Source organism: Manis javanica, chromosome 7 (assembly GCF_040802235.1).
Source record: "Manis javanica isolate MJ-LG chromosome 7, MJ_LKY, whole genome shotgun sequence".
Lineage (NCBI taxonomy): Eukaryota > Metazoa > Chordata > Mammalia > Pholidota > Manidae > Manis > Manis javanica.
In genome coordinates, this window is record NC_133162.1 from 18,658,823 (window position 1) to 18,685,552 (window position 26,730).

Sequence of the window (26,730 nt, forward strand, 5' to 3'; positions counted from 1 at the left end):
GACTGACGAGAATTAGGCTTGAGATGGATTAATGATTGTACATTGAGCATTGACCCCCCCTATACTGAATTTTATTGTTGTTAACAACCATTTGATCAATAAATATGAGAGATGCCCTCTCAAAAAAAAAAAAAAAAGTAGATATTTAAGAAAATATTTACTTCTAATCTGATAACTATAAATGAAAAGCCACATAAAACAGTAAATTAGTCGTAAAACCAATTATTTAATTGAAAATATAAAAAAGAGGCAATATAACTGGTAAAATAATTAGGACAGAATAGCATGTTTCAAGAGATTTAAAATAGGAGCAGGACACTTTACAAAAAGTTGTACGGGAAATTAAATTCTTAAACTGTAAGTAGAAATGTAACATTACAGAGTGTCTTATAAAATACAATGACAGAAATATAAATGGACTGAGTACACTCTAAGTTTGAAACTATTAATAATGGCCAAATATTTAGGCTTAAATATACAGTTCCTGGGTATAAGAATCATATACATCTTCCAAACTGGTGGGCAATTATTTTCCAATTAGCCATGAGTAGTATCATCTTCTACAAAGTCTTTGGCCATCTCTGCTGTGATCACATCAATATGACTAACCTGAAGAATAAATGTTAAAAACAAAGTCTGTTAATCTTAAAGAAATGTAAGTGCTCCCACTATATAGGGCAATATTTTAAATGTACAGCTTATCACCTACAAATTTTACATATTAAGTCAAATGATTCTAAAACACTGACTGATAAAAACCCTTATTAATAATAGTGTTTGTTCAGTATGTGAGTTTTTAAAAATATTCTGCATTTTAATCCTGAGGAAGAAGAACAAAGCTGGGGGGATTACACTCCCTGACTTCAACTCTACTACAAAGCCACAGTAATCAAAACAATTTGGTACTAGCATGAGAAGAGACCCATAGACCAATGAAACAGAATAGATGGCCCAGATATAAACCCACACATATATGGTCAGTTAATATATGATAATGGATCCATGAATATACAATGGAGAAAAGACGCCTCTTCAGCAACTGGTACTAGGAGAATGGGACAACTACATTTAAGAGAATGAAATTGGATTATTGTCTAACTCCATACACAAAAATAAATTCAAAATGGATTAAAGACCTGAATATAAGTCATGAAACCATAAAGCTCTTAGAAGAGAATATAGGCAAAAATCTCTTAAATATAAACATGAGCAACTTTTTACTGAACTCACCTCCTCAGGCAAAGGAAACAAAATTAAAAATGAACAAGTGGGACTACATAAAACTAAAAAGCTTCTGTACAGCAAAGGACACCATCAGCAGAACAAAAAGGCATCCTACACCATTGGAGAATACATTCATAAATGATTTATCTAATAAGGGGTTAACATCCAAAATATGTAAAAAACTCACAAGCCTCAACATCCATAAAACAAGTAACCCAATTTTAAAAATGGGTGGAGGATCTGAACAGACACGTCTCCAAAGAAGAAATTCAGATGGCCAACAGGCACATAAAACGATGCTCCATATTGCTAATCATCAGGGAAATGCAAATTAAAACCATGAGATATCACCTCACACCAGCTAGGATGGCCATCATCCAAAAGACAAGAAAGAAAAAATGCTGGTGAGGATGCAGAGAAAGGGGAACCCTCCTATTGCTGGTGGGAATGTAAATTGGTGCTACTATTATGGAAAACAATATGGAGGTTCCTCAGAAAACTAAAAATAGAAATACCATTTGACCCATAATTCCACTCCTAGGAATTTACCCGAAGAAAACAAGATCCCTGATTTGAATAGACATATATACACCCCTTTTTTATCGTTGCACTATTTACAATAGCCAAGATATGAAAGCAACCTAAGTGTTGTCCATCAATAGACAAATGGATAAAGAAGACATGGTACATATACACAATGAAATGTTATTCAGCCATAAAAAGAAAAGAAATCCTGCCATTTTCAACAAGATGGATGGACCTAGAGGGTGTTATGCTCAGTGAAATAAGCCAGGCAGAGAAAGACAAATACCATATGATTTCACTTATTAATAGAGTATAAAAACAAAGCAAAATGGAACAAAATATCAGTAGACTAGCAGACATGAGAAGGGACTAGTGGTTACCAAAGGGGAGGAGGTGGGGAGGAAGAAGGGAATTAGGGGACACTATAATTCCCAATCACAATATAGGTAGGTCACAGGGAAGGCAGTATATAGCATGGAGAAGACAATTAATGATTCTATTTACTACACTGACAGACAGTGACAGCAATGGTGGTGGATGTGAAACTATCTTAAGACTGTGTATCAATTATATTTTAATAAAAAAAGAAGTGCTATGTTTCAAATATGTACTAAATAATCCCAAAATAACAGTAATTATTTATAGACGTCTTAGGGGCAGGAGCTGTCTTCTTACTTATGTTCCTATAGTGTGTAACTTGCCAGAAGTACTGTATGCTTGTTTTTTTTTTTTGAGCAAATTTCTTTAAATTGGTACTTGTCTTTTCAGAGTAAACAAAACATATTTCTTATAAAAAAGTTCTGCATTTTAATCTTCTAAAGACACAGAATAAATATTTTTATAGTAGTTGAAACACATTTTTGTTCAGTTTTACTGTTTTGCTATTTCAAAGAATCTTAAGGCTCAAGACACCAGGAAGAGGTGTGTGACCCAGCCAAATATAAATGAATATATCTAATTGTTAAAGACTGTACTCTGAATAGCCTAGATAGGAAGATACTGTCTCTTAATGCCAAAGAAAATAGAATCAATGCAATGAATGTCATAAAAAAATTGCTAAACTTCACAGGCAATTTTTGAAGGAAAAGTATTTTCTTTACAAAGATACTATCAGATAAGCAATAACTTCCTAGGTTTTCTTTCATGGCTTAATAAAAAACAAGAATCAACAAATATAATACATCAAACATTATGTGAACTTAAACTTCATGCAAAAAAAAGAAAATTTACCTTGTTTCTGAACTTTACACCATAGAATTTGTCAGCTGACTCAAGCAGCTCAGGCCTAAAAGTAGTTGTAATAAATTGAGCATGTACAGCCAGTTCCATAATCATATCTGTAAGAAGAAGTAGTAATTTAATAAAACCCTTTTCTCAGATCGAAAATTTAAAAAGCAACTAGCTTTTGAACTTATACCTAAAGTTCAAAACAGCCTGTGATCATTTTCTTTTATATGCATACAGGTGCAAAAATTACCAACTTGATTTCTTAAATTAGGAATAAATATTTAACCCCAATATCTTAAAGAATACAACGAAGCAGGAACTTCTAACACAGCATTAGAAGCAAAGTCAGCAAAATAAGTTTTCTCACACAAAAAAACCAAAAACAATCTTTGCCTATTACCCACTACCCCAAAGATCTTTTGAACTTACTAAAGGCCAGCTGTAGATTCTTTACTCACAGAATTCACAATGTTTATGACAGGGGCTATTCAAACACTGAGAAAAACAAGTTTTTAAACAAGACTTTCACATAAATCAATTGATTCAAAGAGTTCTATCTTTCTCACAAAGCTAAACTTTGTAAAGTAGTCTAATAACTAACTTGTTAAAAACCTGTTATTATTTTATTTACTGAATACATGCCCTGCCTAACCCCACAAACATCTCACACAAGAATAAATCACTACAAGAGGTAAGCTATCCTTTCTAAACAAGTTCTTTTTAAGTACAAAACCAAAGTTGTACCTGACACAGCCTTTCTGTGCTGAGCATCCAGAGCCTGGTCAATCTCATCAAACAAGTAAAAAGGAGCTGGGTCACATTTCTGAATGGCAAAAATCAGAGCAAGAGCTACCAAGGATTTCTGTCCACCTGAAAGCTGTTGCATTTCTCTCATTTCACCTTGTTTTCCAGTAAATGACACCTAAGAAAACATTTAATGAGTTAATATCCTACAGGAGTAGAATCACCAATACCTCTTTACATTGCATACAGTGTACCAATTTAGATTTGCAAAATATTCTACAAATCCTACTATGGTAATGCTCTGGGGAAAACTGGATATAAAGGTATTTTACCCTAATTCCAACTCCAGTGAACTGGTCAACTGATGGGACACTGCTCTGTGACCCAGAACCCCGTTCACTTTCACCACTCCCTTCTCCTTCATCCTGAGACTGACTGCCCTCCACATCTCCTTTCTTCATCACCAAAGTTGCTTTGCCACCAGGTACCAACTTCTGGAATACTTCGCTGAAGTTCTTGGATACCTTAAAATGAATGAATGAATGAATGAATGTGTTGATTCAAATATTCAATTATTTGCTTAGGTGGAATTATGTACATTCCTTATAACAAGAAAATATTTAAAAGCAATCAAAAGTATTTTTAATCTTAAGAACAGACTGGATCCTTTAAAAGCTGTATAATACATTCTAGTTACTATGTTGGCAAACTACATGCTGGATTTGTTCACATATATTAGATCCAACTATCAGTGGGGAAAAAAAAAGCTTTAAAATCTTTACAAGCTGAATAGTAAACTGAATAGCTGAAGCTTTTGTCTTGTGTGTATTACTTACAACTAGAACCATACCTGTTTGAAAGTTAACTGAATAGCTTCGTATTTGCGAAGTTCAAGGACATTCATCAGTTCCATGATTGATTTGTACCCTCTATCCAACTCTTCTTGTCTCTTTATTAACTTTTCTTTTTGCTCAGAGAAATTTACAAACTGATCTAAAGCTTTTTTGTTGACATGGCTGTATTTCTTCAATTCTGTGTTGCACTGTTCAAGTTTTCGAAACAACTATAAAAAGAAAAAATATATAAACAAACTCATATACAAGGAAATCTGCAATAAGATTTCTAATTTAAAACACACAAGATTTACTTGTTTAAGGCTCAGTGTCTGGTATTTTTCAAATGCTTCTTGGGGAAGTGATCCTAGTTCTCGAATTTTCTTCATACACTCTTCTTTCTTCTTCAGTAGCATGCCTTGTCTATTTGTCATCTTTTCTAGTTCTTTAGTATCATGATTTATAGCATCCATGTGTTCTTTTTCCATATTTTTCCAGCGCTCCATACTCTTCTGAAGCTCTTTAATTCCGGCTTCTGTTTTATCAATTGAATTGTCCAAATCTAAAATGGAGGAAAAAAAATTAGGCTATAACACCTCTTGTAAATTCAGAATGTTAATTGACCAAAGATTTTATTTTAATGGTCAGATCTATCACAATAAGTAGGTTATAGTTTTTTTCAATGTTTGTTTAGATTTTACTGTGAAAGTTTATGAAACATAATTAAGGACAAATTTAGGTGTGTACATGAGTCACTCCAATATACAGTTTTCACTATTTAGTGCTTACATTTACAAACAACCAAAAAAAAAAATTCTTCTCAGCAAGTAAATAACAAATTTTATTCAACTATTTCATACTTTTATCAACAAAACTAATTCATGGACTCTCATAAAACTGTCACAAACATTTCAACAAAACAAAGGTTGCCATTTATAATCAACCCACTAAACTCTATTCACTATAAATTGTTTATGACAGAAAACAAAAAATTAATGCCTATTTGGATATTTTATTTTGTAGTAAACAATTTTATAAAATGAACAAGTTAAATTTAACAAAATTTTTTACTAAATACTCACCTTCTGATCGTGCCATAGTATCTTTTACTCTTTTATTGATGGCTTCAAGTTCTGAGGTTGTAGCAGTGAGAACAGTACCCCCTTCTGTCTCTCTCAGTTCATTAAGTTCCTTTAACACAAAAAGGAATTATAACGCATTAAGCAACAAAATACAATTTCTGTTAGTTTCAAAATGTTATGACTGCCAACAGTTTGAATGAACATTCAAGAAAACCAAAAAATATACTTCATATAATTACAAACACTAAAGTACCCATTAGAGAGGGAAAAAAATTATGCAATTACTAGAAATTTCTCAGCATCTGACTACTACTGAGATATTAATAACATTTACTGAGTAGCTAGAATGGTGCCAGAATAATTATATAACAGATATTACTATTATGCCTATTTTACACAATAGGTTTAGAAATAATAAACAATTTGCCCAAGATCATACTTTAGGTGGCAGTACTAGAACTCCAACCCAGGGCAGGTGGTGAGACTGCTTGACTGTGTCCCAAAGCCCATGCTCTCAAGCAGAGCATCTCCCATATAAGCACTTTCAAAGCATTATGGTCATCAAGGAACCCCACAAAAAAGAATATACCTGTTCTACTTGGTCCAAGCGCTTCCTCAAATTCTCATTCAGGTAAGTCTCTACTCGGGTAATAATACCTTCTAATTTAATTCTTTCATTCAGCAACTGTCTATTTTCCTAAAAGAAAAGATTTGTCTATATAGGCATGTACATTTCACACACAGAAATCCTGCTCATCTGCTATCCTCTCCATTACTTGTGTTCAAATGAGATGCATTGGAGTTTCATACCCTTTCAAAAAGCCCTATATTTTCTTCATTTTCTCACTTACCTATTCAGAATGCTAAATTTTTGTGCCTAATTCTTTTTGTCAAAAATATTTTTCTTTGCCTGCTTTTCATTTTCTGGACTTTGTGTTGCCTATTTACATCTTTGTATTTAAAAAATGAAATATTAAAATGTTTAATCAAAACAGTATTATTAAATATGTAAATGTGATCAGATCAATTAACACGGCAAAGCTAGCAAGCTCATTCTTACTAGTGATAAATGTGCATGAAATAAGATGGAAGAAAATGAAGATTTCTTGTATAACCCTAATGTACCAAGAATGGTTCAGAAAAATTATTAAAGCCTAATTTACTCCTATGGGTATTGGAAGACCAAGTCTCATTTCTGTATTTTCTCAATGTTCTCTTCTTTCACATTAGTAAGGATGACACTTTATAAAATGGCCAATTACCAACCAAAATGTCTTCAGTCCCTTGTACTTGCCTGCTGAAGCTGACGAATTTCATCATTCAATGCATCTACTCTCTTCTGATCTTCCAAACTAAGTTGAGAAAGCAAATCAGTTCCCAGTTCTGCCTTCAATGATTCTCTGGTGGACTCCATAGCATGTAAACTTGCCTCCAAACTTTGTAAGCTACGTTGCTATATGATAGATTATCCATTTATTAATAAAGTCATTAACCACTTTATTTATAATAGTGAAAAACTTGAAACTGTATTAAAGTAAATAATACTATCAACTCAGTTAACTATTAGGTACCTATTAAATTTAATAATTAGATCTACGGAGGAACAAGAAAAATATGATGCAACACAATGGGGGTGGCGTATGGAACACATTCCATGATCAAACCATATAAAAATATTTATGTAAATTCTTCAGAACAAAAGAAAAGGATGCTGGAATGTGTTAGGGTGATATAATTGTGGATTATTTTTAAAAAAACTTTTAGTACTATTGATGTACTAAAATAAAGAGTTTTTGTCAAATCTACAGGTTTATTTATGAGAACACACTGTCCTAATCACTTGTAGTAGCAGCAACAGTTTGCTTTCTATTCATTTTAGTATCATCTGGACAAAATGCAATCAAATACTCAAAAACTCCATATGCTTTACAGACAGAAATGGTTACTGATGTATTAATTATTGACCCCCAGACAGTACTATTATGCCATAGCTCAAAATACCTATTTGTTTAGTGAAACTGGAAAATCTGAACAGGGCCTACAAGACTTAGGGTGCTCATAGGTATCTTGATATCTAAAAGTATGGGTCTAAACAAAAATGGAACACATGAAATCCAAGGATAACCTTTTAATATATGACCCATCCCAATTCTCTATAATTAAATTTACAACAAAAGTATACTTACGAACCTTGGGCATAAAGGTTTTCTCTGACTGCTGCCTCTTCTCTTTCAGCATCTTCATTTCTGATAATATGCTATCTCGAGATGCTTTAAATTTCCTTTGCTGGGTCTCTATCTGCTGCATTTGGTTCATCAGCTGATCAATTTCATTATTAATCCATATACAAGGCTAAGGAAAATTCTCTCCAATTGTAAATACACTGTATGCTTTAAATTCTCTTCAGTTCTTATAAATACATTGTTTATCCCCTTCCTTTTCTGCACCCCTAAATAAAAGTTATTTCCTCAAATGTAAGGGACCATAACAATGCTGAATTAAATACATTACACTAAATGTGTTTAATCATAAAAGTTTAAAACATTTCACTCATTTCTCTCAAAATAACATATATACTATTTTACTAATAGCTATACACACAAAAAAAATATCTTGGGAAACCCTAAAGGAAACCAAATATAACAATACCATTATTTTTTATGTATTTTTGTTTAACAAATATTTAGCATATAAACTATTATGCTTAAAACACTACATAAGGGTGTTATGTATGAAGAGGAGGCCTTGCCCAATGTGAAGGATCAATTTCATCTAGCTGGATTATGAAACACAGGAATGTAGCTAGTGCAGTCAGAAACCTTTTTCATGGTATTTCCCCATACTTTCTGCTAACATCTTGCCAAATTTGGGCAGTTTCCAATGCGCTATGCAGACCTCTGCAAAGTCAAAACTAAGACGTTTATTTGCCTTTTTCCCTGTCCTTGCACACAAGGCATAGAAACTATAAACCCACATTAAAGAAAAAAAGCCAGTTTCAATTAATATCCGAATGAGGCGATAAAAATGATTAACTTTTCTTGGTGCTTACAGGCCTGTATTTCTAACACTGTATGGCATCATGTGAAGCTCACATAAAGCACTTCTGCCTTACACCAAATTACCATGGTTGTTTTAAGAAAATGTACATGTATACTGTTTTGGTTGTGAGCTGAATTAGTCACTTTCATGGCACACCAGTTTTATTTGAAAGAACCGAGAGTACTAAGACTTGAATTTTGATAAGCCATTTTTTCCACTAATACTAAATCTGCACCAAATGTCCTTGAATAGTAAAACCTAATGGACATTGTTTAACCCTTATGTATTTAATTTCTGTGCAGTATGTGGCATTACTGATATCCCCCCCACCCCCTTGAAACATCCTGGATTTCCTTCTACATCTTTCTGACCAATCCTCTTTAGTTTCCTAAAATTTTAGGGCTCTTTAGGCTCTTTTCTCTCAGAAGTGAGCTCACTGCTATTAGTTATTTAACAGCTAAGCAAAGGGTCAATGTTAAAACAATTTTTAGTTATTTTTCCCTGTCTTCAGAAGTTATATACACAAATTCCTGTTCTTAGAGGTCAAACACATGTATTTTTTTTTCTCATTGCATATATGAGGAAACACCTAATATACAAAAGACAATCTATTCCAACCCAAGCAGAGTTCTTTCTCCACAGTAGTGTAAGACAAAAAGATATTTTCAATATTTCTGCGCAGGTTTTCATTGAGCTTTGCTTCAAGCTCCCCTAATTCTTCTTCTGCTTTTCTAACATCTTTTTGTAATTCAAGTCTAGACTTCCTTGTGTCATAATAACCTCCAGTTAGAGCACCCCGATGACTAACTTGGTCACCTATAAATAAAACATAAGAAAGGTATAATTCTGTGTAACAATTTCTTTAATGATAAACTGACAATTAATCTAAAGGCTTTACCTATTTAACGAGAACTGAAAAGAATTTAAGCCACTCTTGAGAAAATTTTGCTCTTCAATATTAATTTTTCATTAAAAAAATGTACCTTCTATATGAGCCTGAACATCTGTCAGAAAGGAAGTGCTAAAGACTGACTAATAGGGACATGTCAATGGGGCACAGGGCCTAGCTTGGAATTCCCACTGGCCATATTTAGGAAAATGTGAACATCAAAGATAATAGTAAATGGTAATACATTGAATAATAAAAAAAATCCATGAATCAGTGATATTTTGTTTAAAAATTATGAAAGGAGGGGACTCTTCTTTACAGGAGAGTGGCAGCTAATACAAAAGCAATAACAGAATGTAAGAATTACCATTTTGAACCTCCCGAGTATATTAACTGAGCCAGACAAGGGTCAGCAAAGGATGCTAAACCAATGGTAAAAAAGTTATTGGTAAAAAAAGTCATGTATTCTTAAAGGGTAATACCACATATCACTTATTAATTACACAGGGGATTAAGCACCTTATAAAGAAAGAGATTTACCAGTGGTCAAACAGCATCACTATGTGATGCAGTAAGTACTTACCACTCAGGCAAAGAATGTTTAACCTTAATCTAATGGTGTGGAAACAGTAAAACAAATCCAGAAAATGGGACATTCCACAAGAAAGTCCATTTCCTGGCGGTGAGAAGGAATAGGACAAACTGTCCTATACTGAAAGAATATAAACAGAAAATACTGCATACATCCTTAATTAAATCATTGTAAATCTCCAAAACATTTTCCAATATATTTATTGGGAAAAAAAACACCACCACTTTGGGACAACTGGGACAATTTGACTATAGATACTTTTTTAGATGATATTACTGGATAAATGTTAAATTTCTTAGGTGTAACAATGATACCTGTGATCACAAAGGAGAATGTCTTTTCTCTTCATTTTTAGAAATGAAGTATGATTTTAACAACTTATTCTCAGATGGTTCAAAACAACAAAACTATTGTATATAGAAATAAAGCTGGAGAATGGGGTGGGTTACCTTCTCTCATCAAATAATTATAGAGAGGGAAAAAAATAAAAACATGGGGGAGGTGAATCTATACATCACAGGTTCTTACTCCAGATCCTTAGATAAAATTCAGGAGATCCATGACTTCAGTGGGAAAAAAACTTCTATCTTTATTTTCATGCTAATCTCAAAATGAAATTTAGCAATTCTTTCTATAACAGTCAAGAACCACAGCAGTATTATCAGTACTTGTAACTGTTACCCAGAGAAATAACAAGTTATTTTCTATCAGATTACACTTGTTGCAAATCTCAAAATATTGTTTACAGGCCATCAGTACTTCAGAAATATGATACATATTAGACCTCTGCTAAATCTTGGTTTGGAATACCTTAAAGAAAAATTTACTATTCATATTTTATAAAATACTGTGATCACCGTAACAGTAACTGATTTCTTTTGTGACCCAAAGTATTTTGTTTTGTGCATTTAAAAACATTTGAAAAAGGCTTTATAGTCTTCAATAAATAACCAAAGGAGTCCAAGGTGCAAACAAAGGTTAAGAACCCCTACTAAGGACCAAATGATTATACTTACAGATACATCAACTAAATATAAAGTGTGGACCCTGTTTGGACTCTGACTTGAACAAACCAAAACTGAGAAATAATTGCATATAAATTTTCAAATACAGCTGACCCCTGAACAATGCAGAAATTTAAACTTTTATGTTTAAAAACACCTTGCACAATCGAAAATTTGCATCTAATTTTCATTCCCCCAAAACTTAACTACTAATTACCTAATGCTGATTGGTATTTAGTAGTTGAATGCTGAAGGTATCAGCCTTACTGATAACATAAACAGTTGACTAACACATTTTGTATATGTATTATATACTGTGCTCTTACAATAAAGCTAGAGAAAATGTTTTTTCAAATTATTATATGTCTCCAAAACACTTTCCAATATATTTATTGAAAAAAAAAATCTATGTTTACATGGACCTGCGCAGTTCAAACCTGTTATTCAAGGACTGTACTCGTCAAACTAAATGGAATTTATTCATTCAAAGCTAAGAGCTACTATTACAAACCTTCCAGGGTAATGCAATCCATAGTGAAAGCACGGGCCAGCTGGGTTGAAACTTCCATGCTACGACAAATAAGTGTTTTTCCAAACACATGTTTGAAAGCTTTGTCAAATCTGGGATTGTACCTCAATTTACTTATCATAGGAATAGCATCCTAAAAATGAAAATATTGTCAGCAAACAAAAAGGATACAACATAGTTGAAACATGTTAATAGAATCACATCTATGAAATACAAACACAAATACCTTTATATTTCAAAATTACTGGTTGTCATACTGAAGTTAAAAACATCATTTTACTGAAGTATCCTATAAATTGTGCTCATGTACTCATTCAGGTTTTCAATAAACAGTGCACAATGATAAAGAGCTTAGTGGCTCTGGAGCCAGACTGCTCCAGTTCAAATCCTAGTCCTGCCACTCATCAAGATGTGTGCTCTGGACAAGTTGCTTAACTTCTCTATACAACAGTTACTTCATCTACAAAATTGTAGTAACAATACCTTCCTGATAAAGTTTAGACTAAATAAATTAATATATGTGAAACATTTAGGATAGCATATGTCACATTGAAAGATTAAATAAATGAATATTATTCCCTCAAACTGTTTTCATTTTTATTTTATGTATGTAGTGTGTATATATATATGTGTGTATATATATATATATATGTGTGTGTGTGTATATATATATATACATATACACACACACATATCTCTAAGGAAGATTAAGATGCTCAGAAAATTATTTTTCAGATAAAATTTCCTTTTCCTTTTTTTTTTCTGCCCTAAACTGTGAGAACAGGATTTTTAGAACTTTTAAATTAGGAACTATATCCTACATGCAGAAAAACACAGTAAATATGTTAAAGTTTAAATAGAGAGAACACCAATACAGCCACCACTATACTGACATATATATAGACATATATAGAAGCTGTAAGGGTGCTAACCCCCAGAAACCATAAATGTGCCCTTTCCTAACCAAAGTGGTTACCTCCAGTCAATACCTGCTGGATGTGAGCACTATTATAACTTTTGCTACTTCACTTTCTTGCACTTCTTTCTAGCTACAACTAAGTTGACTTTTCTTTATGCAGTGTAAAGGGAAAAACAATACACACACTTCTTTTGTGTCTTGATTCATTCACATACTTCATTTCTGTACATCAATTTTTCCTCCCCAGAACTCAAAAATAATTTGTAGATGTAAAAGAAGAAAAGGCTGGATGGACCCTTTGGTTTTTAAGATTCTCGCTGTATATAGTTCATTGTTATAGGGTTTCACTTTAACCTTAGAGAGTGTAGTTTGAATAGTTGCTACACCATCAACATTCTGATGCAAAATACCTCAAAAAACAATTACATTTTTTTTAAGAATGGTGTCTTGAGGAATATTTTAAATCCATTTAAAAGTATACCAGTTAATAACAAAAGCAACATTATGCTTTCAGAGCCCATCACCTTGCATTTTTATTTAATTTATAAGTCACTTAAAATGTATATTCAGGCAACAAAATATTCACTTCAAATGACAGCTCCTCAGGGAATTCTCCAAGTACCTAACCTTGTCCCCAGATACACTCTCAAAGTATCCTGTACTTATGTACTTGAACATTGCATATCTGCAAAGATTTGTTTTGTGTCTTGGCTATCACCTCTGTCTCCCTTCCCATCCCTACCCAGTACTAACTATGTTCTGTGGGAAGAAAGGCATGTGAGTCCCAATGTAGTGTGTCTGTACACAAGCATGTACTAAACATGAGAAAATGTACCTCACTGAAAGAAATATAGACCTTAACATAGACCGACTCACATTGGTTTCAGGATAGGCAGTATCCCTGACATCTAACTTGTTAAGAGGTAGAAAAGTGACCTCTCCAGGAAGATTCATTTTATTAAACTCCATCAAAATCTTCGTGCTGACTTCATCTGAATCAACAATATGATAAAATAACCTACATGTGAACAGAACAAGAAAACATTTTTATTGCTAGACTTCACTGTGCTATAAACATTTATGCAAACAATTCACTTTTTTTCTGTGCAACACAATTTGTATGCAGTGGAGCGACAGAAAATTCCAATGAGGCAAGGGAGAGAAAGCCCAAAAAGGGTAAAGTGCTAGCTTCTACAACTAGGAACAAATACTGACCATTTACATCTTTAATTAGAAAGTCAAATAAATAACTAGAATAAAAGGAGATAATGGGAGACATGCTGTACTAAAACTACAAATAGCTGCTTCTTAGGTTATTCTTATTTTCCCTTTCCTTTAAAAACTCAAAATAACAAGGAAAAAAAAAAATCTCACCTGTTTCCAGCAGTAACTTCCACACACGTGTAGAAAGCAGGCTCACACTCAAAATTATTCATCACAATGCCATGATAGCCATTTTGAACATGCTGGTTTATTCCTTTTCGACGAAAGTGGTCCAGCACTTTGTTTATGCTGTCTATTCCATTTAGAATGGCCTGTTGAATTATTAGGAGAAAAATATTACGATATTGCCAATGGCACTCTTACTGCTAAAGGAAACCATTACTCTAAAAAATATACCAGAGATTCAACTAAACCTCCCACCAGTCATCCCCTTGAAATGTGCCAATTTCATACAACACCTTAAATTATGGACTCTGTTCTATGACACTAATATTAAAAATGGGTTCTTCATCTAAAAATCAAAAGTACTATTATTAACACCATGGACGGTAGTAAGGCGGCTTAAACAATATCCATTGTTTCATATTTATAGGATAGTGATTTATACTCTCCTCTTATTTAGCACCTGGAACCAATGACCTACAGCTTGAAAACTGATAAAGTTTGTGTAATAACTGACTCAATGTAAACTAAGGTAATGAAATGAACATGCCCACCTTTCCTGTGGCAGCTCTAAGAAGTTGCTGTTTCTTTTCAAGATCTTCTCTCTTAGCAGCAAGCGCTTGCTGTTCTGCATTCTCCTCTCTCCACAAGTAACTAGGCAATAACAATGAGACTGTATTTAATTTTAAGCCTTAAGAAGGTGCACTTACAGTATACAATTCAGAGTAAAATACCAAAACCAAACTTGAATAGTTAACTTATAACTTAAAACACCTTTCAACAGCCAGTAACTAGCATTATTCAAAGAAATTAAGGCATATTTTAGTCTATACTAACTTTCTTTCACTTTGTAATTCATCTTTCTTATTTTTTACTTCATAATATTTTCTGTCCAGTTCTTCTACTCGAGCTTTGACTTCATTAAGATCCTGATCCAGTTTCTATGGAAATAAAAATAATTCAAATTTAAAATCTAATTTCATGCAAACTAATCCAGAGACAAAAAGATCAGTTGTTGCCAAGGGATGGGGGACAGGGAATCAAATAAGGAAGATAGGGAGGAATTACCAAAGGGTATGGGTAACATTTTGGGCTGATGAGCAAGCTCATTATCTTAACTGTGGTGATTTCACAGGTGTATACGTGTCAAAACTTATCAAATGATACACTGTAAACATATGCAATTTACTGTATGTCAATTATATCTCAAAGAAGCTGTTAAAGAATCCAATTTCCATTTTTAAAAACCATCTTTAATCAAAAGAGCACAACATCAGAAAACATAAACCATAAAATGAATTACTCTAAAAAATACTAAAATGAAATTTTTGTTCATTAATCATCTAAACTTTAGCACTTCTATAATATATACTCTAGAATTTTAGAAAAATACATTCATAAATTCTTAAAACACTGCAGTGTGCACTTTCCACACTGTTCTCTCCATCCCCACAAATACACTCTAACACAAGAGATTTAGGATTATAGTGAGAAGCAAAAGGCTGTTATATAATGCAATCAGCACTTTAATAAAAATCATCTCTATCTTTTATGAAGGACAAACTTCACCTTCACAAATGGTCATTTCTGTACCTTAAGGGGTAGCTGAAATACTGGAAAATAATGAACTTTAAGTTTGAGAAAGAATGAATAAAATCTGTCACTGGAAAATCTTGGTTTATCATTAGGCTCTTTCAAAAAGACCATCTGCTGAGTTTGATGTTTCCACGAACTCAAGAATTTTATTTCAAGAAAGGACATGTAGGTATCAAAGCTGAAACTACACTGGCCAATTCCCAAATAACTGACTACCTCAATCAACCTGTTTTTTTCCTTTCCCTCCGCAAAATATCTTGGCCAAAGCCTACTGACCATTACTCCTGGTCACTTTTACTAGCAACTGAGTTATTTATGGTTACAGTCAGTTGTCTTACATATTATGTTTTGATGGCATGACTACATTAAATACTAAATAAATGGAGAATATGAGTACAAAGGAAAGAGTTCTTTCTTTAAAAACTTGATTCAATTTTGGATACCTTCAAAGGTGGGTCACTAAAATCTAAGTTAAGTGGGCAAATCAACTCTAAAAGACTAGCGGAAATAATTGTGTTATAATACATATATGTACTGTAACAAAATACAGTAATTCAAAATGTTAAGTCACAAAAAGTCAAGGAAAAACAAAAAACCGGTCCAGATTAAGAGATGAAGAAACCTGAAAACTTAAAGCAATAAATGATCCTAGATTGAATCCTGAATTCTGTTCTCATCCAAATTTAAGGAGAATTGTATGCATGCATGGCTCAGCAATAAAGTCCCCTAGAAACTCCAATCACTACTTCATCTTCAAAAGACAGATTTTGAGTCAAGACTGTACACGCTTTGGTGAGGGATGCTGATGATGGGGAGGCTATGCAAGTGTGGGGTGAGGAGGTATATGGTAAAATCTCTGTACCCTCCTCTCAATTTTGCTGTGAACCCAAAACTGCTCTGAAAAAATTAAGTCTTAAAAAAAGACTGGTACATGAGCATACACTTATCTAAACTAAAATCTTTAAGATACACAAAGATACATGTATGTTTCTATGTGTGCAAATAATGCATATAAATATTATATATGATATATATATATACACATACACTCAAACATTTTATGCTTTTAGTGGCTTTTTTTGATCAACCAATAACCAACAGGTGCAGATTTCATGGGGTAAGAGGGTTCCTTCTACGTATGTACATATACACCCCCCTCACACTGTCTGCACACTCCTTTCATTACTTTCATCACCCTCTACTCACCTATGTATAGACACAAATATCATTTAAAAAAGCATTTTCCCTTTCTCTTATTTTAAATACTGTGAGAACTTTCTTACTGTGGAAGTGACAATTTTATCTTCTACTTCAATTTTTAAGGAAATGCTAGCCAAACATACATAGTAAATAATATTTATTAAAAAATGTTATAAAAATCACCATTGCTTTAATGAACAAAAAACATATTCTGCAGTAAGTCATTAAATTGACAGAAAATTATTCTAGAATATAAAAATGGGAAAACTTTATAAAGTAAGTTATTATAGTTATATTTCAGATTTGTTTATCATGTTAAAATGAAGGTCAGTTCAGGTACCAATTCATAAAAATGTATTTTAAAAATACTCAATATTCTCAGACATCCCTGATATGGAAAAAAATCTTCCTTAAAAAGGAGAACTACCACATATATATTAAATAATACTGGTTTTTTCTACTAAGTACCGATCTTCCACATAAGATTGCATGTAAACTTGAAAAATAAAACTTAAATAGCTAAAACCATACATGTTTATCTCTTCTGAAATATTTTCACAAAGCAGCTATAAAACTTACATTATACTGCTCCAGATTTTTCTCTTTATTTGCCTCAGTGTCCTCTAAGTCCTTATGTATAGCAGCAATCTGTCTTTTCTTGTCATTAATAGCCTGGTCTAACGACTTGAGTTCCTTTTTAATCCACTTATCTCTTTCTTCTTTTGATGTAAACTGGCTTCCACGACCCTGCTTTGCATAAAGATCTGTTCTTTCCTGGGTAGCTTGGGCCAATCTACACAAGACAGAAAAAGAGAATGGATTGAAAAAAAGAATAGGAACAAAGTTTATTTATAATCAGTACTTCTAGAGTACAGAGAGGCAATGGCCAATTTTTTTAATACCATTAAAAAAAATAATTAAATATAAAAAGCAACTAGCATGTAATAGAGCTCCTGGTCTAGGTCTATGTGGCATTAAAATGTAACTTTGAAATCACAGTTAAAGTCAGGAAAATTACTCATACGCTAAGGATTTCAGGCACTGTCCTTACTCCAGGTCTGGGTTAGTCAGTAAATCTAGAGATACTTCTAATACCCTATCTCAGGAATTTTCAAAACTGCTCCCCTCTGTATTTAACTATGCAACACTTTCAACTCATTACCAAAAAAAAACACTATAAAGGTTAAAAGGCAAAAAATGTCAGAAAGGAAACATTCATAACATGCAGAACAAACATTAATTCCCAAATTACATAAAACCCTACAAAACAGTAAGATAAAAAAAAAATCAGAAGAAAAAGGTAAAAGATATAAACAGGCAATTCACTACATTATGTGGCATAACATGACAGCACATTAAGTTGGGAAATAAGCAAACATTAACAAGTCCAGTCTGCAGACAGATACTACGTCTAGATGTTAAAACAGCAGAGTGAAAACAGAAAGTGGCAGAATGAAACACCCAATAAAATGTCATTTAAAACATACTTGTTTTTAAAAGCCCAACAATATCTAGCTGTTATCTTAGGCAAGTTTATTTAACCTCCCAGAGCATCAAGTTTGTTGAATTTAAAATGGGGATAATGTGTATCCCAGGTCTTTTGAGGTGAAAAAATGTGGGCAAATATGAATACAATAATATTTGGCCCACAGTAATTGTCTAACATAGTCCATAACTGTGAAACAGGCATTTAACTTCTGCCCTTAATTACTTTGCCTTCTTAACTATGTAGAAAGTTAGTGTTGGTAAAAGAAAAATCCCAGACCTAGCAATTCCTCGCTCTTCTTTTTCTTTTACACTGTTGAATTTAGGTTCCGTTTCTGCCAGTTCTTTCTGCTTTTCTTCTATTTTTTCGAGCAGCTTCTGCCTCTCTTTTAATAAGCGTTTCTGGAAATAAAAGCAAGTTAAGTAAAAATTCAATCTACTTATAAAATTTTGCTTAATTTGTAAGTCTAGCATAAAATGTTTCCTCATGAAAAAAATTCCTAAGAACTAATCCTACAACATAAAACTAACCTTTAAATATAAGAAACAAAGAGATAGTACTGAGTTGCTATTTGAGTGCAATGATTATAATGTACCAGATCTTTCACAAAATTTCAAGCATGCACCCTTGCCACAAAGAGAACTGTCTTCTGTAGTTTCTACTCAACTGAACATTTATGTCTTTCACTTTCAGCACTTTAACTTACCCTTTGTTCACTATTGCCTGCCAATTCATCTTGTAAATCCTTGGCTTTAAGCTCCAACTTAGTCCTCTGCTTAATTTGTTCTTGTCTTTCAGCACTGAGCTGCTCCTTTTCTTCTTTCATAGCTGAAATTTTTGTTTTCAGTTCCCTGACTTGGCGTTCTATGTCCTATTCAAAAAGTATGGAACAGAAATGGGTCAGGCAATTAGCAGTATGACAGAATTATGACACCATTAGTTTTGTCCCTTCCTTTTTTTCATTTATACTCTCAGTACTACTCTGTCTTTCCAATACTCAATCCCAGGAACACCCACTTGAAATTACCATTCCATAATTCTGGTACAAAAGGGTTTACAGGGATCAAAAGCCTCATTTACCTTACCTCCATTTTGTCCCTCGCATCCTGCTGGGCATCTCTTAATTGTCTGGATTTTTCACCACTAGTCTCTCGTTTAGCAGAAAGCTGGGAAAAAAAACAAGCTATGATTTCTAACTCATTTTGTATCTGTTTAACATTTCATAACATAAAGTTTTCTATTATCTGCTAAAATAAAAAGTATTCACTTTAAAACATTTCACAGAAAAAAAATTTTGGTGGTTTTCTTTACACGGAAAACACTTTTAGTTTTAAGCATTACCTTGAACAAAGTTTTGTACAAAAATGTCAGCAACACTAATTACAAGATAACATTTTTAAAAAGTCCAAGAAAAAAACTCATAAAGTTTAAAGGTAGCGCTTCCTCTCATCCTTGTCTGCTTGACACCACCACCTGATTATATTTCAGATAACAACTAGCAAGACAACATGGATCTATGCAATTCCTTGGAAGAAACTAAGAATAAATTTGCTAACTAATGAGGTTTAAACAATTTTAAGTTTTTACTTAAAAATCACTGGAAAGCAGAAATGAGTTTAATATATTCATAAAAATAAAATTAATCTGAATTGAAGTAGCAATGGTAAATATTTTACCTCATCAAGTTTAGCGCGAGTCTCGTTAAGTTCCTGATTGTAAATGGTATATTCCAGGGCTCGTCTCATTTTATCCCACTTCTGATACTGAGCTAGTTCTTCCTTTTCTTCCTCTAAGGTATGTAATCTCTCTTCAATGTATTTTAACAACTCATTGATTTTTTCCCGTTTGCCCTCTTGAAAAAAATGGGAGTGTTGAAGGAGTTGAATAACATTTTTATATACTACCACTTCTCAAATACACCATTAGTTAAACTTGGTCTTAAGAACTACAGCATTAATTGGTATTACATGGTACTAAATCTAAGACACTAAAATGGCAAGATGCTTTATTATAAAAAGCATTAAGAGAATATACAGTGTCACTGAGTCTTATATTACATGTGGTAAGGGCCTCAGTTTCAGTTTCCTTTAAAGGCAAGTGTGCCTTCTCTTGATGTTAAAAAAAGAAAAACACTACTACCATCAATGGTGTCACTGATTCTCAACTTTTATAATAACAGTATCACCTGTAACCGCCATATATTGAATAGTTATTTTATTCCAATCATGGTGATACTTTGTTCCTCTTCTCACCACAAGCTATGAAAAAGATTATATAGATGCAGAAGCTTTGGACCAGAGATCAAATCTAAAGCCACAATGTCAGTTAGTTATTAGTATTAGATTCTAAACCCAGGACTGCCTGTCTCTAAGCCATGACAGGGCATAGCACTTGAAAAGCAAAGTAGAGTTTGCATAATAAAAGTACCAATGAAGATTCTAAGTTCAAAGTTTTATTTGTTCTTCAACTTAAAACCTAATGCCAAAAAAAAAACAAAACAAAACAAAAACCTAATGCCAATAGATACTTCAACATTTTTTTTTAAAGGAATCTTCCAAATTTGTTATCTCCACTAACAGTGATAAGGATGGATGTTAGAGGCACAAAGTAGCTGACCCACTACTTTGGTCAGTAAGGTACTATTATTGCATAATAATTAGTTTTTTATTCAAGGAGAGAAATCAGTGGAAATCTCAAACCTTAAAGTGCTACAAACTAATCGTCTCTCTATTCATACATAAGCACATTCCCATAAAATATACTCCTGAGAACAGACAGATGTAACTCCTTTCAACTATCTAAACGTAATGAAAAAGTAATTCACAACATAAAGAAATATGGCAGAATCACATTTATTTTACCTGTTTCTTTCATTAAAGAGATGCTTTCTTCTTTTCGTTCATCATATACTCTAGTACCAGCTACTTCTCTTAATAGCTTCAGTCTCTGAGAATCTGGTGCCGTTGCCATCTGATTGATCTAAATTAAAAAAAAAATTATTACACAGCTACCAACTGCTCTTTAAGATCTCTACCTTGACAGAGTATTCACATGCTAAATTTTATTTATTATTTACTTATTATTTATTATTTATTTATTTATTTTTTGAGAGGGCACCTCATATTTATTGATCAAATGGTTGTTAAGAACAATAAAATTCTGTATAGGGGACTCAATGCACAATCATTAATCAACCCCAAGCCTAATTCTCAACAGTCTCCAATCTTCTGAAGCATTATGAACAAGTTCTTACATGGCGAACAAATTCTTACATAGTGAATAAGTTCGTACATGGTGAACAATGCAAGGGCAGTCATCACAGAAACTTTTGGTTTTGATCACGCATCATGAACTATAAACCATCAGGTCAAATATGAATATTCTTTTAATTGTTATACTTGATTTATATGTGAATCCCACATTTCTCCCTTATTATTATTTTTATTTTTAATAAAATGCTGAAGTGGTAGGTAGATGCAAGATAAAGGTAGAAAACATAGTTTAGTGCTGTAAGAGGGCAAATGTAGATGATCAGGTGTGTGCCTATAGACTAAGTATTATTCCAAGCTAGACAAGGGCAACAAAACATCCACGGATGCAGAAGATTTCTCTCAAAACAGGGAGGGTGAGGTTCTAAGCCTCACTTCTGTTGATCCCCAATTTCTCACCTGATGGCCCCCCTGTGACTGTGCCTGTCTTAGGTTGTTCCTCCCTTGAGGAATCTTACCTGTCTCTGGCTAACCAGTCATCTTCCGGGGTCATACAGGGAAATGTAAAGTTGGTAAGTTAGAGAGAAGCAATATTGTTTGAAAAGGTTAGCTTTTTACTTCTTTGCAGATTTATGCCCTGTGGCTTTTATGCCCAGCATTTGTCTTGAGGTATCTTTACCACTTGGAAGAATTATGATACTCGGTAATTTCGTTATGAGGCACGAATTCTACTTAAGGGTTGTGATTAGGAAGGAAGAAGAAAAGCTATAGAAGTAGCAGACGGAAGAAAACATGGGAAGATTGATTATTTCTCTGACATATCTTCTTGTAGAGTAACATAAGCATGTATTGGTTTTAAACTACTAATTAAATTGCGCACACACATTAATATAATAGGAATACAGCTACATAACCAAAGCAGACCTACAATTACCAGCCATATCCAGTGAAACCAAGAAAACCAGTTAGGCACCCTAGGCATTTGTGAAAACTTATCAATGATATGATGGATATTGTCTAACTGAATTTGAATAATTTGAGAAAAATCAGACAAATTAAAACAACACATTCCTGGGAACTGTTCACATCCCATATGTTCTTTTAACAGTAGATAGTCTGTAGTCACAAGATTTTGGAGCGCTGCAACTTGCACTTCTCCTAATTCTTGGCTGAGTTCTGACAGTATAGATCCAGTCAAATTTGTTGTTTTACAGTATGCACAGGCCAGCTTAGATATCTCCTTCTTCATTCCCATGGCAAGTCCAGGAACTGGTGGGATGAATGCAGCTGCAACTGCAGCAGCACCTGGATCTTTGTTGAAGTTTTTTGATGTTCATCTTCTGGAATGACTCTTCCAGAGAATGTTGATGTTGGAAGTTCTTCTTCCTATCGTATCTTAATTCGTTTTCTCGGTAGCCAAATTAGGCTTTGATCCTCTGTATAAACACAAACAAACCCTTTGCCCACACTTTGATATGCCCTTTATATCATTGTGAAGAACTTATTGGAGATCACCACACAGTAACTGTTTTTTGTTTTTTAAGAGAAAGGAATATTATCAGAAAAATGTACTTCCATAGCTAATCATCTGACACCCTTTAAATGATCAAAATTAAGGATATTTAAAGCATGCTTTAATCGGTGACTTACAGTTAGTTTTATCCTATCAGGGAGTAATCCCCCTTTTCTTTTATCATTAATCTACAATTACATGAAGAATATGTTTACTAGGCTCTCCCCTATACCAGGTCCCCCCCACAAAGCCCTTTACAGTCACTGCCCATCAGCATAGCAAAATGTTGTAGAATCACTACTTGTCTTCTCTGTGTTGTACAGCCCTCCTCTTTCTCTCACCCCCCCTGCTATGCATGCTAATCATAATACCCCCTTTCTTCTCCCCACCCCCCTTATCCCTCCCTACCCACCCATCCTCCCCAGTCCCTTTCCCTTTGGTACCTGTTAGTCCATTCTTGGGTTCTGTGATTCTGCTGCTGTTTTGTTCCTTCAGTTTTTCCTTTGTTCTTATATTCCACAGATGAGTGAAATCATTTGGTATTTTTCTTTCTCCGCTTGGCTTATTTCACTGAGTATAATACCCTCTAGCTCCATCCATGTTGTTGCAAATGGTAGGATTTGTTTTCTTCTTATGGCTGAGTAATATTCCATTGTGTATATGTACCACGTCTTCTTTATCCATTCATCTACTGATGGACACTTAGGTTGCTTCCAATTCTTGGCTATTGTAAATAGTGCTGCGATAAACATAGGGGTGTATCTGTCTTTTTCAAACTTGAGTGCTGCGTTCTTAGGGTAAATTCCTAGGAGTGGAATTCCTGGGTCAAGTGGTAAGTCTATTTTGAGCATTTAGAGGAACCTCCATACTGCTTTCCAGAATGGTTGAACTAATTTACATTCCCACCAGCAGTGTAGGAGGGTTCCCCTTTCTCCACAGCCTCGCCAACATTTGTTGTTGTCTTTTGGATGGCAGCCATCCTTACTGGTGTGAGGTGATAACTCATTGTGGTTTTAATTTGCATTTCTCTGATGATTAGCGATGTGGAGCATCTTTTCATGTGTCTGTTGGCCATCTGAATTTCTTCTTTGGAGAACTGTCTGTTCAGTTCCTCTGCCCATTTTTTAATTGGATTATGTTTTTTGTTTGTTGAGGTGTGTGAGCTCTTTATATATTTTCACATGCTAAATTTTACGGAGTATGAGTAATTTGTGTAGCACATTAATACCCACATACCTGCATCTCTGTTATCTACATGAAATTCACCAAACAAAAATTCAGATAGATTTGATACATTCATAAGTCTTATTAGTGAATATAACTCTCTAAATTATAAATAAAGGATGAATAGCCCACCATCATTTTTCTTAGCTAGTACGATATGGTATAAAAGATGAGTTCCTTTCTAAAATAAAAAGGTATTTTTACAAGGGGAAATACCACTCACTACACATTTTTTAGAAGCTATAAGGAGACTATTAAAAGTATAACAGAAATAGTATGCCTTAAAAATAAAAATAGTTGTTCCACAGGGGTCATATTAAATAAATAAGCAGAAACATCTTTAAAATCTCATTTAAAAATAAATGGCAAGAAAACACACGACAAAGTCATACAACCTAAGCACCATGCAACTTTATACAATAAGCAAGAGTTTAGCATATTCATAAAAATAAAATTTACCATTAAAGGTAAAAAAATGTTATCATTACATTAAATTGAAGTGACAGTTACTTTAACAAAATGAGACGAGCTCTGAGCTAAGAAAATACGGTCTATCAAAAGTATGTATATCAAGGAAATCACCTTTCAGACCCTTATCACTGGGTATCCTAATTAAAAACATTCTTTCAATTTACTCACTTAGAAAATATTTAATGACTGCCTGTAACATATATGCCACTCTGCTTGACACTGGGAAAAAAGCAGTGAACAAGACAGAAGAGGTGTGATCATGGAACTTACATTCTAGTGGAAAAAGGAAATAAGCATACACTACAGTGTAAATACTATAACATAAAACAGAATAAGGATCTAAAGTATATAGGGTGGGAGTGAAGGCAATGCTCTTTTAGATGAGGTAGTCATGGATGGCTTATATGAAATGACACACGTGCAGACACTGAAATGATGTAAAGGGACCTATGTTGTATGTGTGCAGAGAAGACTCAGGTAATTGCTCTTTCAAATCAGCCTTCTTTTAAAGAAATTTCTTATAAAGACAGTCTTTTCAAAAATCTGTTCTCTAGTAGCACATTTCCCGAAAGTGCAATGCCATATACTTCCTAATTATTTCTTTTGAATGCTAACTTTCCAACACATTATCTAAAAAAGCCTCCAATATGAAATAAGTGGACACTTTTAAAGAATTTTCCCCTAATCCAAAAGAACACCACAGAAAACTACTGCAGCACACTAGGAAAAAAGATATTATCTTATAGTTTAATGTGTATATGTAAACAGTACAACTAAAGCACATAGCTACTAAAAACTATACAGAATATAATCTCTAGGAAAAATAATATGTAGCATTATGGTAGATTCCTGATAATGTAATAACCTTTTTAGCATTTCAATTCTGTGATATACTAACAGTACTAATTTTTTTAATTAAGGTATTACTGATACATGCTTTTATGAATGTTACACATGAAAAACAAAGTGGTTACTACATTCACCTGCATTATCAAGTTCCCATCCATAATCCACTGTAGTCACTGTCTATCAGTGTAGTAAGATGCCACAGATCCACTATTTGCCTTCTCTGTGCTACCCTGTGGTCCCCGTGACCTCCCACACCATGTGTACTAAACATAATACCCCTCAATCCCCTTCTCCCTCCCTCCCCACCTGCCCTCCCACACTCCTCCCCTTTGGTAACGCTAGTCCCTTCTTGGAGTCTGTTAAGTCTGCTGCTGTTTTGTTCCTTCAGTTTTGCTTTGTTGTTACACTCCACATGAGGGAAATCATTTGGCACTTGTCTTTCTCCGCCTGACTTATTTCACTGCGGATAATATCCTCCAGGTCCATCCATGTTGTTGCAAATGGTAGGATTTCTTTCTTTCTTATGGCTGAATAGTATTCGATCATGTGTATGTACCACCTCTGCTTTATCCATTCACCTACTGATGGACACTTAGATTGCTTCCATATCTTGGCTATTGTAATTAGTGCTGCAATAAACATAGGGGTGCATATGTCTTTTTGAATCTGAGAACTTGTATTCTTTAGGGAAAATCCTAGTAGTGGAATTCCTGGGTCAAATGGTTTTTCTATTTTTAGTTTTTTGAGGAACCTCCATACTGCTTTCCACAATGGTTGAACTAGCTTACATTCCCACCAGCAGTGTAGGAGGGTTCCCTTTCTCCGCATCCTCACCAACATTTGTTGTTGTTTGTCTTTTGGATGGTGGCCATCCTAACTGGTATGAGGTGATATCTCATTCTGGTTTTAATTTGCATTTCCACATCTTTTCATGTGTCTGTTGGCCATTTGAATTTCTTCTTTGGAGAATTGTCTCTTCATATCCTCTGCCCATTTAATCAGGTTATTTGCTTTGTAGGTGGTGAGATGTGAGTTCTTTATATATTTTGGATTTTAACCCCTTGTTGGATATGTCATTTACAAATATATCCTCCCATACTGTAGGATGCCTTTTTGTTCTGTTGATGGTGTCCTTTGTCGTACAGAAGCTTTTTAGTTTGATGTAGTCCCAGGTGTTCATTGTTGCTTT

At 33.7% G+C, this 26,730-nt stretch overlaps 1 protein-coding gene across 1 annotated transcript in view; it reads right to left on the minus strand.

Moving 5' to 3' along the window:
• Positions 1 to 206: 206 nt before the first annotated feature.
• The window catches only part of SMC3 (structural maintenance of chromosomes 3), a 36,783-nt gene continuing 10,259 nt past the window's right edge, over positions 207 to 26,730 (minus strand). Inside the window, exons 8-29 of the mRNA XM_037001352.2 lie at positions 21,137 to 21,254; positions 19,952 to 20,127; positions 19,361 to 19,441; positions 18,982 to 19,146; positions 18,555 to 18,676; positions 17,369 to 17,582; positions 14,831 to 14,934; positions 14,548 to 14,647; positions 13,982 to 14,142; positions 13,484 to 13,625; positions 11,671 to 11,821; positions 9,338 to 9,490; positions 7,826 to 7,977; positions 6,930 to 7,088; positions 6,225 to 6,332; positions 5,636 to 5,744; positions 4,868 to 5,115; positions 4,571 to 4,783; positions 4,053 to 4,244; positions 3,721 to 3,898; positions 2,980 to 3,086; positions 207 to 609 (exon numbers count right to left, since the gene is read on the minus strand). Of these exons, the coding sequence (XP_036857247.1) occupies positions 538 to 609; positions 2,980 to 3,086; positions 3,721 to 3,898; positions 4,053 to 4,244; positions 4,571 to 4,783; positions 4,868 to 5,115; positions 5,636 to 5,744; positions 6,225 to 6,332; positions 6,930 to 7,088; positions 7,826 to 7,977; positions 9,338 to 9,490; positions 11,671 to 11,821; positions 13,484 to 13,625; positions 13,982 to 14,142; positions 14,548 to 14,647; positions 14,831 to 14,934; positions 17,369 to 17,582; positions 18,555 to 18,676; positions 18,982 to 19,146; positions 19,361 to 19,441; positions 19,952 to 20,127; positions 21,137 to 21,254 (3,225 nt within the window). The 3' untranslated portion in view covers positions 207 to 537. The remainder of the gene's footprint in view (positions 610 to 2,979; positions 3,087 to 3,720; positions 3,899 to 4,052; positions 4,245 to 4,570; positions 4,784 to 4,867; positions 5,116 to 5,635; positions 5,745 to 6,224; positions 6,333 to 6,929; positions 7,089 to 7,825; positions 7,978 to 9,337; positions 9,491 to 11,670; positions 11,822 to 13,483; positions 13,626 to 13,981; positions 14,143 to 14,547; positions 14,648 to 14,830; positions 14,935 to 17,368; positions 17,583 to 18,554; positions 18,677 to 18,981; positions 19,147 to 19,360; positions 19,442 to 19,951; positions 20,128 to 21,136; positions 21,255 to 26,730) is intronic.